Raw genomic sequence first — 17,475 nt, 5'->3', positions numbered from 1 at the left:
TGTGTCAGCTGTCAGGGACAGACAGCTACAATCACCTGCACTGGAGAGGAGCTGGACTATGATTATGTACCCTGGTACCAGCAGAAGCCAGGCCAAGCCCCTTTGATGGTCATTTATGCAGATAGTGAGCAGCCCTCTGGGATCCCAGAGTGATTCTCTGGCTCCAAGTCAGGGAACGTGGCCACCCTGACCATCAGCATGTCACAGGCCGAGGACGAGGCTGACTATTACTGTCAGTCCTATGAAAGCAGCAGTAATGTTCACAGTGACACAGGCAGATGGGGAAGTAAAACACAAACCCCTTCCCTATATATGTCACCCTCTCCTCCAGCCCAGGAGACCTGTGCACAGAGCAGTGAGGTCTGACCCAGGTCCCCAGGTCTGAGGTCCCCAGTCTGTCCCCTTCTCCCAGTCCTCCAGGCAGGCTGTGCAGGGTGAATCAGCAGGAGATTTGTAATCAGTTGTTAGAACTCTATTTCCTCTGGGACTATGGGTGGAGGAAGGACTACACAGGTGAAAAGCAGAAATGGAAGACATTTTTTAAAGAACACTTCTTTTAAAACTTCCAAAATAATATGTCTGGAAATTTAAAAATACAGGGGATAGCCTGACAGCAGGTATGATGCTGCAAAAGAAGAGATTAGGAAACTTGATGTCATAGTGATGGAAAGTATTCAAAATGAAACACACAGTGAAATACCTAATAAAATTAATGAATGCTCAATGCCCAGAGGAGACCTTCACGCCACCCAGAGAGTGTGTAAGTGTAGGGACTTCAGGGAGGGAAGGTAAGGGACTGAGGGTGAAATAAAAAATCTGTGAAGAGTACATTAAAAAGATTATCCACCATGACCAGGTGGGATTCATCCCTGGGTTGCAAGCGTGGTTCAACATTCACAAATCAATCAATGTGATAGAGCAAATGAATAAGAGAAGAGAGAAGAACCACATGGTCCTCTCAATTGATGCAGAAAAAACATTTGACAAGATACAGCATCCGTTCCTGATTAAAATGCTTCAAAGTATAGGGATAGAGGGAACATTCCTCAACTTCATAAAATTTATGAAAAACCCATAGTGAATATCATCCTCAAGGGGAAAAAGCTCACAGCCCTTCCCTTTGAGATCAGGAACACAACAAGCATGCTCACTCACACCACTCTTGTTCAACATAGTACTAGAAGTCCTAGCAACAGCAATCAGACAACAAAGAGAAATAAAAGGTATTCAAATTGGCAATGAAGAAGTCAAACTCTCTCTCCCTTCACCAATGACATGATACTTTACACAGAAAACCCAAAAGACTCCACCCCCAAACTACTAGAACTCATACAGCAATTTAGTAATGTGGCAGGGTACAAAGTCAATGTACAAAAATTAGTTGTTTTCTTATACACTAAAAATGAAAATACAGAAAGGGAAATTAGAGAATCAATTCCATATATTATAGCACCAAGAACCATAAAATACCTGGGAATAAACCTAACCAAAGAGGTAAAGGACCTATACTCAAGGAACTACAGAACACTCATGAAAGAAATTGAAGAAGACACAAAAAGATGGAAGACAATTGCATGCTCATGGATTGGAAAAATAAACATTGTTAAAATGTCTATACTGCCTAGAGCAATCTATACTTTCAATGCCATTCTGATCAAAATTCCACCGGCATTTTTCAAAGAGCCGGAGCAAAAATTCTTAAATTTGTATGGAACCAGAGGAGACCCCGAATTGCTAAGGAAATGTTGAAAAAGAAACACAAAACTGGGGGTATCACTTTGCCTGATTTCAAGCTTTAACAAAGCTGTGATCACCAAGACAGTATGGTACTGGCATAGAAACAGACAGATTGTCCAGTCGAACAGAGTAGAGAGCCCAGATGTGAACCCTCAACTTTATGGTCAAATAATCTTTGACAAAGCAGGAAAAAATATACAGTGGAAAAAAAAACAGTCTCTTCAATAAATGGTGCTGGGAAAATTGGACAGCTATGTGTAGAAGAATGAAACTCAACCATTCTCTTACACCGTACACAAAGATAAACTCGAAATGGATAAAAGACCTCAATATGAGACAGGAATCCATCAGAATCCTAGAGGAGAACATAGGCAGTAACCTCTTTGACATCGGCCACAGCAACTTCTTTCAAGATATGTCTCCAAAGGCAAAGGAAACAAAAGTGAAAATGAACTTTTGGGACTTCATCAAGATCAAAAGCTTCTCTACAGCAAAGGAAACAGTCAACAACACAAAGAGGCAACCCACAGAATGGGAGAAGATATTCACAAATGACAATAAATAAAAAGGGCTGATATCCAAGATCTATAAAGAACCCCTCAAACTCAACACACAAAAAACAGATAATCATGTCAAAAAATGGTCAGAAAACAGGAATAGACACTTCTCCAAAGAAGACATGCAAATGGCTATCAGACACATGAAAAAATGTTCATCATCACTAGCCATCAGGGAGATTCGAATCAAAACCACATTGAGATACAAACTTACATCTAATAGAAAGGCCAAAATTAACAAGACAGGAAACAACATGTGTTGGAGAGGATGTGGAGAAAGGGGAACCCTCTTACACTGTTGGTGGGAATGCAAGTTGGTGCAGCCACTGTGGAAAACAGTGTGGAGATTCCTTAAGAAGTTAAATATAGAGCTACCCTATGACCCTGCAATTGCACTACTGGGTATTTACCCCAAAGATACAGATGTAGTGAAAAGAAGGGCCATCTGTACCCCAGTGTTCTTAGCAGCAATGGCCATAGTCACCAAACTGTGGAAAGAACCAAGATGCCCTTCAATGGACTAATGGATAAAGAAGATGTGGTCCATATATACTATGGAGTATTATACCTCCATCAGAAAGGATGAATATCCAACTTTTGTATCAACATGGATGAGACTGGAAGAGATTATGCTGAGTGAAATAAGTCAAGCAGAGAGAGTCAATTATCATATGGTTTCGCTTATTTGTGAGCATAAGGAATAACACGGAGGACATGGGGAGATGGAGAGGAGCAGTGAGTTGGGGGAAATTGGATGGAGAGATGAACCATGAGAGACTGTGGACTCTGGGAAACAAACTGAGGGTTTTGGGGGGGGCTGTGGAAGGTTGGATGAGGCTGGTGGTGGATATTATGGAGGGCACGTATTGCATGGAGCACTGGGTGTGGTGCATAAACAATGAATTCTGGAACACTGAAAAGAAATTTTTACAAAAGTAAATAATTTTTTTTTAATCTGTGAATAAATAATCTACAAGAAGTCTTCAAATTTGGAGAAACCCAGGAACCAATATATCCAAGAAGTTCAAAGAAACTCAGGCACAGGGAACATGAGAGACAGCATAGGACACATCGTATGAAATTGCTACAGATCAGTGATGCAGACACTCTCACAGCCAGAAAGGAGAGTCATGTTCCCTACAGAGAACCAGCATCGTGCTGGGAGCACATTTCTCATCATGAACCATGTGTACTGGAAAACAGGGAGCAATGTCTTCAAAATACTAATAGGAAATATCTGTCATCTTTGGTCTTTACTGACGAGAAATGTCATTGAAAAGTGAAGACAAAATCAATGTTTCTCAGACAGCAAACCTCCCGGAACTAATCACCCGCAGACCCCCAGGACAAGTGACAGTGAAGGAGGTCCCTCAGTCAGAAGGAAAGAGTGACATATGGAAATGTGAGTCTACACAAAGTATAATAAGCTTGGGAGACCATAACTACATGGATAAACATAAAACAAATTTTAGTGGTTAATGCCTGTAAGTACAATCAAGTGCTAAAAGCAAAAACAACAGCAACGTGTTTAATTTATAATGGAGAACCAGGTAAAACGTATGACAATAAGAGCAGAAATAATGATGGAGTTGAAACCAAGTTATGACGTCCTTATCCTGCATCTGAGTGATGTCGTGTCCCTGGAAGGAACTCTAATAAGGTAGGAGGTGAGGAATGCAAATCCAAAAGAAACCCACCATGGCCTGGACCCTCTCCTGCTTCCCCTCCTCACTTGGTTCCACCACCACATTGCTCCACCACCAGGTTCTGACCCAGGTGCTCCTCATAGGCTCAGGCCCCAGAGGAACCTGAGCATGACCTTGAACCTGAAGTCAGCCTGGAAGGTGCTGCAGGTGTGGTACCCAGAGAAGGAGCCCCTGAGTCTCCTAAACCTGGAGGCCTTGTGTCCAGCCTCTTTGACCCCAGTTTTGTGGCCAGGGGACCCCTGTCATTCCCTCCAATTTTGAGGACAGGGAGAAGCAAGCAACAGCAGATCCAGAAGGACACAGGCAGGGTCTTGAACAGCCAAACAGTGTCCGATGTCCCTACAAATCGTCCATCTCTAACCTAGGACATGACCCTACTGACCCTCACCATGTGCAGGCTGAGGGGCTCCTTTATAGACCAGGCAGGATGGTCTGGCAGTGAGCTCAGGAACAGAAACCTTGCTGCCCAGGCTGCCCTCACCCTCCCTCCTGTCTTGCACAGGCTCTGCCCCCAAGGAGCCCGGGATCTGAATCCAGTACATCTGGACTCCATCCTGGACTAGCCCCACTTTGCTCTGCTCTCCTGGGAACCTAGACTCCCTGGACCTCAACTTTATGTGATATGAAATGGGGAAGATTATACTGATGTTGGAAACACTTTGTTTCCAAATTCACTGATGTACAAACATCAACAGAGTCTTATGAATGAAACAAAGATTGTGGGGTCTCAGTGAGTGGGCACTGGGCTGGGAGTTCCTTGTTCATCCTCTGCAGAAATACAAGGAAAGGGGCTTAGCAAAAGTGTGATATGTATGACATGAAATTGCACATCCTGGTCAGATTCCCAACTTCCCTGTTTCATCCAAATCACGGAAGAGGCTCCTGTACAAACCATCCTCCCCCAGACTGCTAGTGCTATGTGTTGTAATAGAAACAGCAGTGGCAGAGATGACAGAAATAGGACAATAAAGATTTAGGTGCACATGTGAAGGTTAGTGCTAGGAGGATCCTCTGTTGCACTGTGACCTAGCGACACTCACTGGGATGCAGGCAGCATCAGATTTGATTCCTAAATGGAGAGAAAGGGATTCCAATGGGATCTCAAAAAGGTTTCCTGGACTGTGATCCTTTCAAAATACACTGCAGTTTACCCTGCACCCAGCAAGTTGCAACAGCAGAGGGACAGGCTAGGACATATCAACCCCTGGACAAGGGGAAGGAATCCCATTTGTGCTGTCTCCTGCACAGTGTATGTGACCTTCTGTGCTGTTCTGGGCAGGGCAGTAGGGTCAGCTGCCTGTGGGACTTGGAAACCCTTGTCCACACCCCTATTCAGGTGACAGGTGCTCTTGGGAGAACTGCAAGAGGGAAGCTCCTGTTCTGAGTCCTCCTCCCCCAGCAGAGGGGCATCAGGAGCAGCAGGACAGAAGCTGGAGCTGCCCAGGGGGAGCCTCACAGGAATACCAGGTCTGGGGGTCATCAGGGGTCCAGGGTTCAGTCCTCAGAAGAAAGTAGTAATGATCCATCCTTATCTCCTCAGGTTCCAGGGACCATGATCTGAGGGTCTGACTCATACACTGTTACCCAGGAGAGTCCTGGCGGTGTACGTACTTCACCTGGGAAATTCGAGTCATCTCACTCTCCACCTGAGGTCCCAGGGAGCTGCCCCTTCTGTACTGGGCACGTCCAGAGACACCCTGACCCCTCACACTCTGCTTCTGTTGCCCCACTCCAGGCAGACTCTGATCAAGGGCTGTAGCTTCCTTGCTCACAGGTGTCTCAGGGCACAGGAGGTAGGGCATTGGAGCCCCTGGTCCCTAGAAGGAGGGTCTGCAGCCTTCTTGTGAGACTGTATCCAGAGTGAAGTGATTCCCACAGCCTCACACCACATCCGCTGTCCTTGCTTCAGTGACAGAATCCAGTTCCCAGGAGGGACCACTGACTAACCAGTCTCCACAGCTCACACTGTGTACAAAGATGTGACCCTGGGGACTCACAGAGACACAGAGGTTGAAATGAGTCCCTCAGGCAAGGATGGTTTCTGGCCCTTATCACAAATTTACATGAGACATGGGTGAAAAAAAAATGAAAGGAATCAAAGTGTTGACAATGCCAGAAGCTGATCTCCTATGGTTTAGGGGGTGTCATAGAGACAGAAGCACCACGTGGAAATAGACTAGAAGTTGTGATGAATTTCCAACAGCAGATGATTATATAATACTAAATTCCCACATACACCTTGATGGACAAGTGTCAGAATGAAAGAGTTTCCCATTCTGATGACATGCTGAGAATGGGACAAGAGTACAGCTGGGGGACACAGAGGGGACATGAAGCAGGAGGGATAAGTGATGAGGCCACAGAACTCTTTCCCTGAACCAGGTGTTCTCTGCAGCTCTGCGAGGGCCCAACTCAGCCTCATGGCCAGTCTCCTGAAAGGCCTCCAGTGTTGACCCAGCTGCCCTGTGCTCAGTGACCCTGGGACAGATGGCCATTATCATCTGTCTGAGAGACAGTATAGAAATGTGCAGTGTGCAGTGGTTTCAGCAGAAGCCAGGACAGGATGCTGGCTGGTCATATATGACAATAGCAAACTTACTTCAAGGATTCCTGACTGGTTCTCCAGCTACAACTTGGAAGACATGGTCACCCTAAACACTAGTGTGATCAGGGCCAAGGATGAGGCTGACTACTACTGTCAGGTGTAGGACAGTGGTACTAATACTCACAGTGACAGAAAACAAACAGGGATATGAGGCACAAACTTCTGCCCCATCTGTGTCACAATCTCCTTCAGCCTAGGATGACTGTGGACAAAGAAGAATAGGTCTGGCCGAGGGCCCCACATCTGAGATTCCTGGATCTGTCTCCCAACCCAGTCCTCCAGGCAGCCTCTGCACCATGTGGATCACAGTGCATGTGCAGGAGACAGGATGCAGCTGTCATGTTTTCTTGGCTATGGTTTGTTTGGGGATGGAAGACCAGGCTGGGAGGACCAACAAAGAGACATCAATGGATATGGAAGAAACTCAAAGTGACAAGGAGAAGTCTGACCTGTCAGTTGAATAAAATCATTGCTCTGTCTCTGGGTAGAAGCAGTTCTTCTTTAGAACTAAGACCTCTATGTCAGCAGAGTGTAGGGTCATGGTGACAGTCATAATTTTGCATCAGGTCACTGGGAATATCAGTGAGTTAACTCCACCTCTAGATTCCTAGACACATGAATGCTGGGTATGGGAGAAATAGCACTACAAATTGAAAACAGATGTAGTGCAAATATCACTTTTTGAAAAATGTTGTCTCTGCCCCACAAGGTGTTATCCCATGTCTGGTACAGTAACTGGGTCTTCAAGAGGATATCAGTCCACTCATTCAAGCCAGCTTTTTCAGAATGGTGGGGAAGATGGTAAAGCCAATGAATCCCATGGATATGGGTAAACTGTACCTTGGACAGAAGCCTCCCTGAAACACTAGACAGTGGATTGATGTATCCTGAAAGTCCAAGGGTAATACTTTGAGAGGAAGCATTATAGTCAAAGGAAGAAAGTCCTTATCTCAGTAAAGGTCCACTGCAGCAAGAATAGAGCAATCCCTACCAAGATAGAAGAGGTCTAATGTAATTAATCTGCCACCAGGCTCCTGGATGATTCCCTAAGGAGGGTCTCAGAATGGAAACTTCGGGATGGTCTCTGCTGTTGGTGAATTGGTCCTCACAAGCAGCCATAACCAGGTCAGCTTTAGTGACTGGAAATCCATAGTGATTAGCCCATGAATAACCACCCACCTTGCAACATGGGCACTTTGCTATGGAGCCCACTGGACAAGTTCAAGACTGGATAGACAAGAAGTCTGACCATTGTCCCCAGACACATCACATTATCCACCTGATTATTAACACCATTTCCTTTTGAGGACACATTATGGTAGAAATTTTCAGGGAACATAAATAGCATCCACATTCATGTTCATTTGTGGATTTCTACTCACATAACTCTTCTTCAAATGTCCTCACTAATTTTCTTATTATGTCCTTCCAAAATTTACCACCCAGCCAAATTATGAGTCAGAGCCCATAGGTTAGAATAAAGCCACTTCTGTCTTTCTCTCTGTCCAGGTGAAAAAAAAAAAACTAATTACTCTGCTCAAATACTCCTGCACCCATATTATGCAGAGGTGTCCCAGATGCAGCTGCAGTAGAAATATTATTAACCGTCAGAGTTGCCTGCATATCATTAGGAACCTCTGTAAATCAGCCCTGTATTTTTTTTCTCTATATCAGCTTGTCATTGGATTATCCCCATTGGGCCATAGCTGTGTGCAACAGACAAAAGATAATGGAGCAGGGGTTAGAGGTTATAGACATCTGGCCTCTTCCTCATGCAATTCACCTGTTCCTTTAGGACTTGTTGAAGCCTGATCTCAAATTTTTCTCCTCTGTTTAATGATAGACAGCTGCTATGAATGCCCAATTCCACGTTGTCATTGCTCAGATGGCACCCAGTCCTTGCAGGCAGTCTGGTCACATGGTGATTTAGTAGCTAATAAGGAGCACACAATCCCTGCTAAGGTTCAGTAGCAAGTCAAAGTGTTTGCCAAAGGCAAATATTTCTATTTATACATATGCTTTAAAAATAGTAAGCTGGGCACCTGAGTGGCTCAGTTGGTTAAGCGACTGCCTTCGGCTCAGGTCATGATCCTGGAGTGCCAGGATCGAGTCCCACATCAGGCTCCCTGTTTGGCAGGGAGTCTGCTTCTCCAGCTGACCTCTCTTCTCTCATGCTCTCTCTCTCTCTCTCACTCTCAAATAAATAAATAAAATCTTTTTAAAAAATGGTAAGCTGCCCATCTATTTCACTTGTAGGAACTCCATAATTAACTGATACCAACGCCCAGAGTCAACAGGGTCTGATGACTAATTTGGTCCTGCTATTCATTAGGGTAACAACACCCAGCTTATAATTTCTGATGAAATGAAATTACATGTCTCCTAACAACACAAAGACCCCATCAATAGCAACTTGACGCACAATTCAGAGTTCAAAATCTCTAGAAAATACACATAAATATGTATACATACACACACAGACACAAATGTAACTACAAACACATACATACAGCAGACACAATTAGTATGTATGTGCACACATATGAATATACTTGTATATGTGTATGGGTATAAATATACAATATACAGGAATGTGACAGGAATTTGATGTCATACAGAACACCAATACACAGGTGAGCCACAGAGAAGCTACAGTGACTGTCAGTTACAAATGGGCTCCTGCTTTTCACTCAGTTTGCAGGGAGGTTTACATAGCGCTCCTCTTGTGATTCACCTTCCCTGGAAACATACAACATACAAATGCTAACATGTTACAACTGCCCCTCAAATTTTTAACTTCAGAAAATGTCACCTTGGAACTCAGCTAGCTTTGAACCACAGACAGCTAAGGTTCTCACTGTCCCCGAATCCTCACACAAACCAGCCTCTTCTACACAGGGACTGACTCCGAACACACTTTTTAGTCTTGTACCTTCTTCTCATCCTGAAGGCAGCCCCACAGTCTCCTCTGAAGAAAGCCCTCCTCCAGGCTCTCCCCACACATGACATGCTTGTAATTTTGTCTGATCTCACTTCATTCTCTGCACATCACCCAACACTGCACATATTCTTCTATAATTATTTTATTAATTATTAATTGACCATTTATGTTTATTGTCATCCTAACTGGTCAGGAATATTGTAATGCAATACATGCACATCTCAACAAGAGGCATGAACATTCAGATGCTTATTTTTCTCCCACAGAAATAAGTCTGAAGTCAGATGGTGGTTCTCCAGGTACTCAACAGTCCTGTGAAGTCCCAAATCATCTCACTTTCCTCCCACCATCACTACTATGGAGGCTTAGCTTTGCCTTGTTTTTGACAGCAGACCTCAGGATGGCTGCTACATCTCCTGCTATCACACCTGAGCACAAGAGAAAGAGCACAGCATAAATCTAGTCTATTTCCTTCATTCACAAGAGCAAAAATCTCCAAAAAGATCCCCAGGCACATGACACGTCCATGGCCCAGCTTCGGGCCATGGATGGGGTCAATGTTGACCCAGTGGCACCTGAGAATAGTTATAGTGTGACTTCTAAAGGAATATAGAAGATAAGATGCAGATAGAAGGGGTTGGAGTCTATATGCTGTATCAGCAAAGCAAGTGTGTCCATTCTGTTGCCCTAGCCCCAAGATGGAAACTCTGACACCAAGACTATGTCTTATTTGCACTAATTTCCAGGATGGGACGTCTGCTTGATCAAAGTGGGTCTGAATAAATGCTTGTTACGTGACTTTTCTCCTGTCTCTGACTTTGAAGCAATAGTCTCCTCTGCCCTAGGTTGGTCCTGCATCAGCCACTGGCACCAGTAAGAGGCAGTCCGTGAGTCCTCTGTCCCCTAGGGCCAAGCTCCATAACCACATGCGTGACCACCCAGCACCCATATGACAGATGAGCCCTAAATTCCCTTCCTCTAAATGAGCCTGTTCATATTTTCATGGTTAATCTAATGAGCTCCTGTATGATCTTGAGGCTGGCTGGTACTACTTAGAGAAAAGCAATTCCGGGGAGGAGTAAGATGGTGGAGAAGTAGGAGACCTAAATTTCATCTGGTCCCAGGAATTCAGGTAGATAGTTATCAAACCATTCTGAACACCTACAAACTCAACAGGAGATTGAGGAAAAGAATAGCAGCAGTTCTAAGAAGAGAAAAGTGACCGCTTTCTGGAAGTCAAATTCTATCTCCTCATTGTATTTAACCTTATTTTTTGTATGTATACAAGTTTTACTTTCTTTAAAATTGGGGGAGGCAGTTTCCTCTAACAGACCAAAATACACTCAAAATCTAGTGTGTGGCTCTGTTCTATTCACCAGCCTAATCGTATTCTTTTTTTTTTCCTTTCTTTTCCCCCCAGTTTTGGGTCTCTTCTGAATTGTTTAGTGTATATTTTTCTGGGGGTCATTTTTACCCTTTTAGCATTTTGTTCCCTCATTCATCTATTCTCTGGGCAAAATGACAAAATGGAAAAACTCACCTCAAAAAAAAAAAAAAAGAAAGAAAGAAAGAACAAGAGGCAGTACCAACTGCCAGGGACCCAATCAATACAGCCATTAGTAAGATGTCAGAACTAGAATTCAGAATGACATTTATAAAGACAGTAGCTGGCTTTGAAAAAGGCAGAGAAGATAGTAGAGAATCCCTTTTTGGAGAAATAAAAGAACGAAAATCTAACCAAGTTGAAATCAAAAAGGCTATTAATGAGGTGCAATAAAAAATGGAGGCTCTAACTGCTAGGATAAGTGAGGCAGAAGAGGGAATTAGTGATATAGAAGACCAAATGATGGGGAAAAAAGAAGCTGAGAAAAAGAGAGACAAACAACTACTGGATCACAAGGGGAGTATTCAATAGAGAGAGATGACACCATAAGATGAAACAATATTAGAATAATTGGGATCCCAGAAAAAGAAGAAAGAGTGAGGGGGGCAGAAGGTATATTGGAGAAATTATAGTGGAGAACTTCCCTAATTTCGGGATGGAAACAGGAATCCAGGAAACACAGAGAACACCCCCCCAAAATCAATAAAATGTCAACACCCCAACATCTTAATAGTAAAACTTACAAGTCTCAAAAACAAAAAGAAAATCCTGAAAGCAGTTCAGGACAAGAGGTCTGTAACCTACAATGGCAGAAACATTAGTTTGGCAGCAGATCTACCCACAGAGACTTGACAGGCCAGAAAGGACTGGCATGATATATTCAGAGCACTAAATGAGAAAAATATGCAACCAAGAATATTATATACAGCTCAGCTGTCATTGAAAATAGAAGGAGAAATAAAAAGCTTCCAGGACAAACTTCCAGGACAACTAAAAGAATTTGCAAACACCAAATCAGCACTACAGGAAATATTGAAAGGGGTCCTATAAGCAAACAGAGAGCCTAAAAGTAACATAGACCAGAAAGGAACAGAAACAATAATCAGTAACAATCACCATACAGGCAATAGAATGGCACTAAATTCATATTTTTCAATAGTTACCCTTAATGTAAATGGGCTAAATGCCCCCAATCAAAAGATACAGGGTATCAGATTGGATTAAAAAAAAAATAAGACCCAACAATATGCTAAGAAACTCATTTTAGACCCAAAGACACCTCCAGATTTAAAGTGAGGGGGTGGAAAACGATTTACCATGCTAATGGACATCAAAAGAAAGCTGGAGTGGCAATCCTTATATCAGGTAAATTAGATTTTAAACCAAAGACTGTGATAAGAGATGAGGAAGGACACTATATCACTCTTAAAGGGTCTATCCAACAAGAAGATCTAACAATTTTAAATATATACCCCTAACCTGGGAGCAGCCAATTATATAAGCCAATTAATAACAAAATCAAAGAAACACATCAATAATAGTACAATAATAGTAAGGAACTTTAACACCCCCATCACTGAAATGGACATATCATCTAAGCAAAAGATCAACAAGGAAATAAAGGTCTTAAATGATACACTGGACAAGATGGACTTCATAGATACATTCAGAACATTCCATCCCAAAGCAACAGAATACACATTCTTCTCTAGAATGCATGGAACATTCTCCAGAATAGATCACATCCTAGGTCACAAATCAGGTCTCAACCAGTACCAAAAGACTGGAATCATTCCCTGCATACATTCAGACCACAGTGCTTTGAAACTAGAACTCAATCACAAGAGGAAACATGTAAAGAACTCAAATACATGGAGGCTAAAGAGCATCCTACTAAAGAATGAATGGGTCAACCAGGAAATTAAAGAATTTTTAAAAATTCATGGAAACAAGTGAAAATGAAAACACAACTGTTCAAAATCATTGAGATGCAGCAAAGGCAGTCCTAAGAGAAAAGTATATAGCGATACAAGCCTTTCTCAAGAAACAAGAAAGGTCTCAAATACACAACCTAACCTTATTTCTAAGGAGCTAGAGAAGGAACAGCAAATAAAGCCTAAACCCAGAAGGAGAAGAGAAATAATAAAGATCGGATGAGAAATCAATGAAATAGAAACCAAAAGAACAGTAGAACAAATCAACAAAACTAGGAGCTGGTTCTTTGAAAGAATTAATAAGATTGATAAACTCCTGGCAAGATGTATGAAAAAGAAAAGAGAAAGGATCCAAATAAATAGAAGTATGAATGAAAGAGAAGAGACCACAACCAACACCAAAGAAATACAAGCAATTATAAGAATATATTATGAGCAACTACATGCCAGTAAATTAGACAATCTGGAAGAAATGGATGCATTCCTAGAGATTTATAAACTACCAAAACTGAGCCAAGAAGAAATAGAAAACCTGGACAGGCCAATAACCAGTAAGGAAATTGAAGCAGTTATCAAAAATCTCCCAATAAACAAGAGCCCAGAACCAGATGGCTTTCCAGGGAAATTCTACAAAACATTTGAAGAACTAATACCTATTCTCCTGAAACTGTTCCCAAAAAATAGAAATGGAAGGAAAACTTCCAAACTCATTTTATGAGGCCAGCATCACCTTGATCCCCAAATCAGACAAAGACCACATCAAAAAGGAGAATTACAGACCAATATCCCTGATGAACATGGATGCAAAAATTCTCACCAAAATAATAGCCAATAGGATCCAACGGTACATTAGAAGGATTATTCACCACGACAAAGTGGGATTTATTCCTGGGCTGCAAGATTGATTCAACATCAGCAAATCAATCAATGTGATACAATACATTAATAAAAGAAAGAACGAGAACCACATGATACTCTCAATTGACGCAGAAAAAGCATTTGACAAAGTACAGCATCCTTTCTTGATTAAAATTTTCACAGTGAAGGGATACAGGGTACATACCTCAATATCATAAAAGCCATCTATGAAAAACCCACAGCAAATATCATTCTCAATGGGGAAGAACTGAGAGCTTTTCCCCCAAGGTCAGGAACATGGCAAGGATGTCCACTATCACCACTACTATTCAACATAGTACTAGAGGTCCTAGCCTCAGTAATCAGAAAACAAAAAGAAATAAAAGGCATCTGAATCAGCAAAGAAGTCAAACTCTCACTTTTTGCACATGATATGATACTTTATGTGGAAAACCCAAGAGACTCCATCCCAAAACTGCTAGAACTCTTATAGGAATTCGGTAAAGTGTGAGGATATAAAATCAATTCATAGAAATCAGTTGCATTTCTATTCCAACAACAAGATAAAAGAAAGAGCAATTAAGTAGTCAATTCCATTTACAATTGCACTCAAAACCATAAGATATACCTAGGAGTAAATCTGACCAAAGAAACAAAGAATCTGTACTCAGAAAACCATAGAATAGTCATGAAAGAAATTCAGGAAGACACAAAGAAATGGAAAAATCATAGACTGGAAGAACAAATATTGTGAAAATGTCTATGCTATCTAGAGCAATCTACACATTTAATGCAATTCCTATCAAAATACCATCAACTTTTTTCAAAGAAATGGAAAAATCCCTAAATTTGCATGGAACCAGAAAAGATCCTGAATAAGTAAAGGAATATTGAAAAGAACACCAAAGCTGGTAGCATCACAATTCCAGACTTCAAGCTCTATTACAAAGCTGTAATTACCAAGACAGTATGGTACTGGCACAAAAACAGACACATAGTTCAGTGGAAAGAATAGAAAGCCCAGAAATTGACCCTCAACTCTATGGTCAACTAATCTTCAACAAAGCAGGAAAGAATGTCCAATGAGGGGGTGCCTGGGTGGCTCAGTGGGTTAAGCCTCTGCCTTCGGCTCAGGTCATGATCTCAGGGTCCTGGGATCGAGCCCCGCATCGGGCTCTCTGCTCAGCAGGGAGCCTGCTTCCTCCACTCTCTCTGCCTGTCTCTGCCTACTTGTGATCTCTGTCAAATAAATAAATAAATAAATAAAAATCTTAAAAAAAAAAAAAAAGAATGTCCAATGAAAAAAAGAGAGTCTCTTCCACAAATGGTGTTGGGAAAATTGAACAGTCACATGCAAATGAAACTGGGCCATTTCCTTATACCACACACAAAAAAATAGACTTAAATTGGATGAAAGACCTAAATGTCAGACAGGAATATATCAAAATCCTTGAGTAGAACATAGGTAGCAACCTCTTCAACCTTAGCCACAACAGTTTCTTTCTAGAAACATCCCCAAAGGCAAGGGAAGAAAGGGGGAAATGAACTATTGGGACTTCATTAAGATAAAAAGCTTTTGCACAGCAAAGGAAACAGTCAACAAAACCAAAAGACAACCAACAGAATGGGAGAAGATATTTGCAAATGACATATCAGATAAAGGGCTAGTATACAAAATCTATACAGAATTTGTCAAACTCAATACCCAAAGAAAAAATAATCCAGTCAAGAAATGGGCAGAAGACATGAACAGACATTTCTACAAAGAAGACATCCAAACAGCAAACAGACATGGTAAAGTGCTCAACATCACTCAGCCTCAGGGAAATACAAATCAAAACTTCAATGAGATACCACCTCACACCAGTCAGAATGGCTAAAATTAACACGTCAGGAAAAGACAGATGTTGACAAGGATGCGGAAAAAGAGGAACCCTCCTACACTGTTGGTGGGAATGCAAGATGGTGCAGCCACTCTGGAAAACAGTATGGAGGTTCCTCAAAAAGTAGAAAATAGGGGCGCCTGGGTGGCTCCGTGGGTTAAGCCTCTGCCTTTGGCTCAGGTCATAATCTCAGGGTCCTGGGATTGAGCCCCACATCAGGCTCTCTCCTCAGCAGGGAGCCTGGTTCCCCCTCTCTTTCTGCCTGCCTCTCTGCCTACTTGTGATCTCTCTCTCTCTCTCTCAAATAAATAAATAAAATCTTTTTTTAAAAGTTGAAAATAGAGCTACCCTACCACCCAGCAATTCCACTACTGGATATTTAACCCAAAGATGCAAATGTAGAGATCCAAAGGGGCATGTGTACCCCAATGTTTATAGTCGCAGTGTCCACAATAACCAAACTATGGAAAGATCCTAGATGTCCATCAACAGATGAATGGATAAAGAAGATGTGGTATATGGAATATTATGCAGCCCCCAAAAATGAAATCTTACCATTTACAGCAATGTGGATGGAACTAGAGGGCATTAAGTTGAGTGAAATAAGTCAATCAGAGAAAAACAGTTATCATATGATCTCACTGATATGAGGAATTTGAGAAATAAGACAGCGTATCATAGGAAAAAATGAAGCGAGATGGAGCCAGAGAGGGAGACAAACCATAAGAGTCTCTTAATCTCAGGAAACAAACTGAGGGTTGCTGGAGGGGAGGGGGTTGGGAGGGATAGGGTGACTGGGTGATGGACACTGGGGAGGGTATGTGCTATGGTGAGCCCTGTGAATTCTGTAAGACTGATGAATCACAGACCTGTACCCCTAAAACAAATAATACATTATATGTTAAGGAAAAAAGGGAGGGAGGGAAGGAAGGAGGGAGAGAGGGAGGGAGGGAGGAAGAGGGAAAGAAAAGCAATGCCTCACATGGAGCCAGAGGTCCATGGATCAGGGACTCAAAATCGGAGCAATGGATTCAGAATCTCCACCTGGAGGAAGGTCTTCCCTGAACCACCAGTCACCTACATGGAGTGGCCTCCGGGGAACAGTAGAGATCACTTGGCAAAGTCTCCTGAACATAGGGTATGTCTGGGCATCAGGGATTCTAGTTGGGAGGGAGGGTTTGTCACCACCACCTGAGACCTAAAGGAAAAGTTATAGAGTTTCTATAGTGTCATCTTTACCATCAACATGAAATTCTAACTCCATCTCGCTCAAATCTGTGTCTTCTAGAATTTGCCTGTCTCTTGCACAGGTCCAGTACTTCATGCCTCTCCAAACCAGCCCATTTCTGCTAAAACCCAGTCACTGTCAAACCTCGCTCAAACACTGCATCTATCCCAGGTACTGAGTGCACACTGGGGAGACTGAGCTATAGAATCTATGACCTGCCCTAGGAGCTCTCTCTGAGGACATCACCTACAGCACCTCAACAACTCCTGCAAATATCCATGTGTGCTTAGCAAGTGAAGAATTCTCTTCGTTTCATGGTCACAAACAGGGATCTGGGCAGAAACTGGAGCAAGGAGAGGACATTTCAGAAACAACTACGGGGTAAGTTGATAAAGTAGAACCCCCTGGGCTGATGGGAGGTCTTCAGGGTCCACCCTTACCCCTCTGTGTCCCTTGCGGATGACCCTTCTCTGAAACCACAGAGCTCCTCAGCAGAGCCCCTAAGCCCCAAATGATTTGCATAACCTGCAGGTGTTACCAGCAAGGGGATAAGAGAGGACTGGGGAAGAATGTTCCAGCCTAGAGTATCAGGGAGCAAACTGGGGCACCTTCATCTGCCTGTGTCGCTGTGAGCACCATGGC

The 17,475-nt window shown here is 42.6% G+C and overlaps 1 protein-coding gene across 38 annotated transcripts in view; it reads left to right on the top strand.

The window, feature by feature from the left end:
* The window catches only part of LOC116878497 (immunoglobulin lambda-1 light chain-like), a 115,419-nt gene that overhangs the window by 75,744 nt on the left and 22,200 nt on the right, over positions 1-17,475 (top strand). For 2 of the 38 annotated variants that reach the window (XM_032876053.1, XM_032876076.1), the window contains exon 3: positions 4,906-4,911. The exons of 29 other annotated variants lie outside the window; for them this stretch is intronic. In XM_032876053.1, the coding sequence (XP_032731944.1) occupies positions 4,906-4,911 (6 nt within the window). Of the gene's footprint in view, positions 1-3,130; positions 3,138-4,905; positions 4,912-5,515; positions 5,525-7,505; positions 7,515-8,952; positions 8,958-9,791; positions 9,800-9,819; positions 9,826-11,302; positions 11,309-17,475 lie in introns of all 38 variants that reach the window. 7 more of the 38 variants (XM_032876062.1, XM_032876067.1, XM_032876055.1 and 4 more) reach the window with 6 other exon arrangements.

This window comes from Lontra canadensis, unplaced genomic scaffold, assembly GCF_010015895.1.
Source record: "Lontra canadensis isolate GAN:19392208 unplaced genomic scaffold, GSC_riverotter_1.0 scaffold57, whole genome shotgun sequence".
NCBI classification, from domain to species: Eukaryota; Metazoa; Chordata; class Mammalia; order Carnivora; family Mustelidae; genus Lontra; species Lontra canadensis.
Note: the sequence above shows the minus strand (reverse complement) of the source record. Positions and strands in the feature narration are given on the sequence as shown.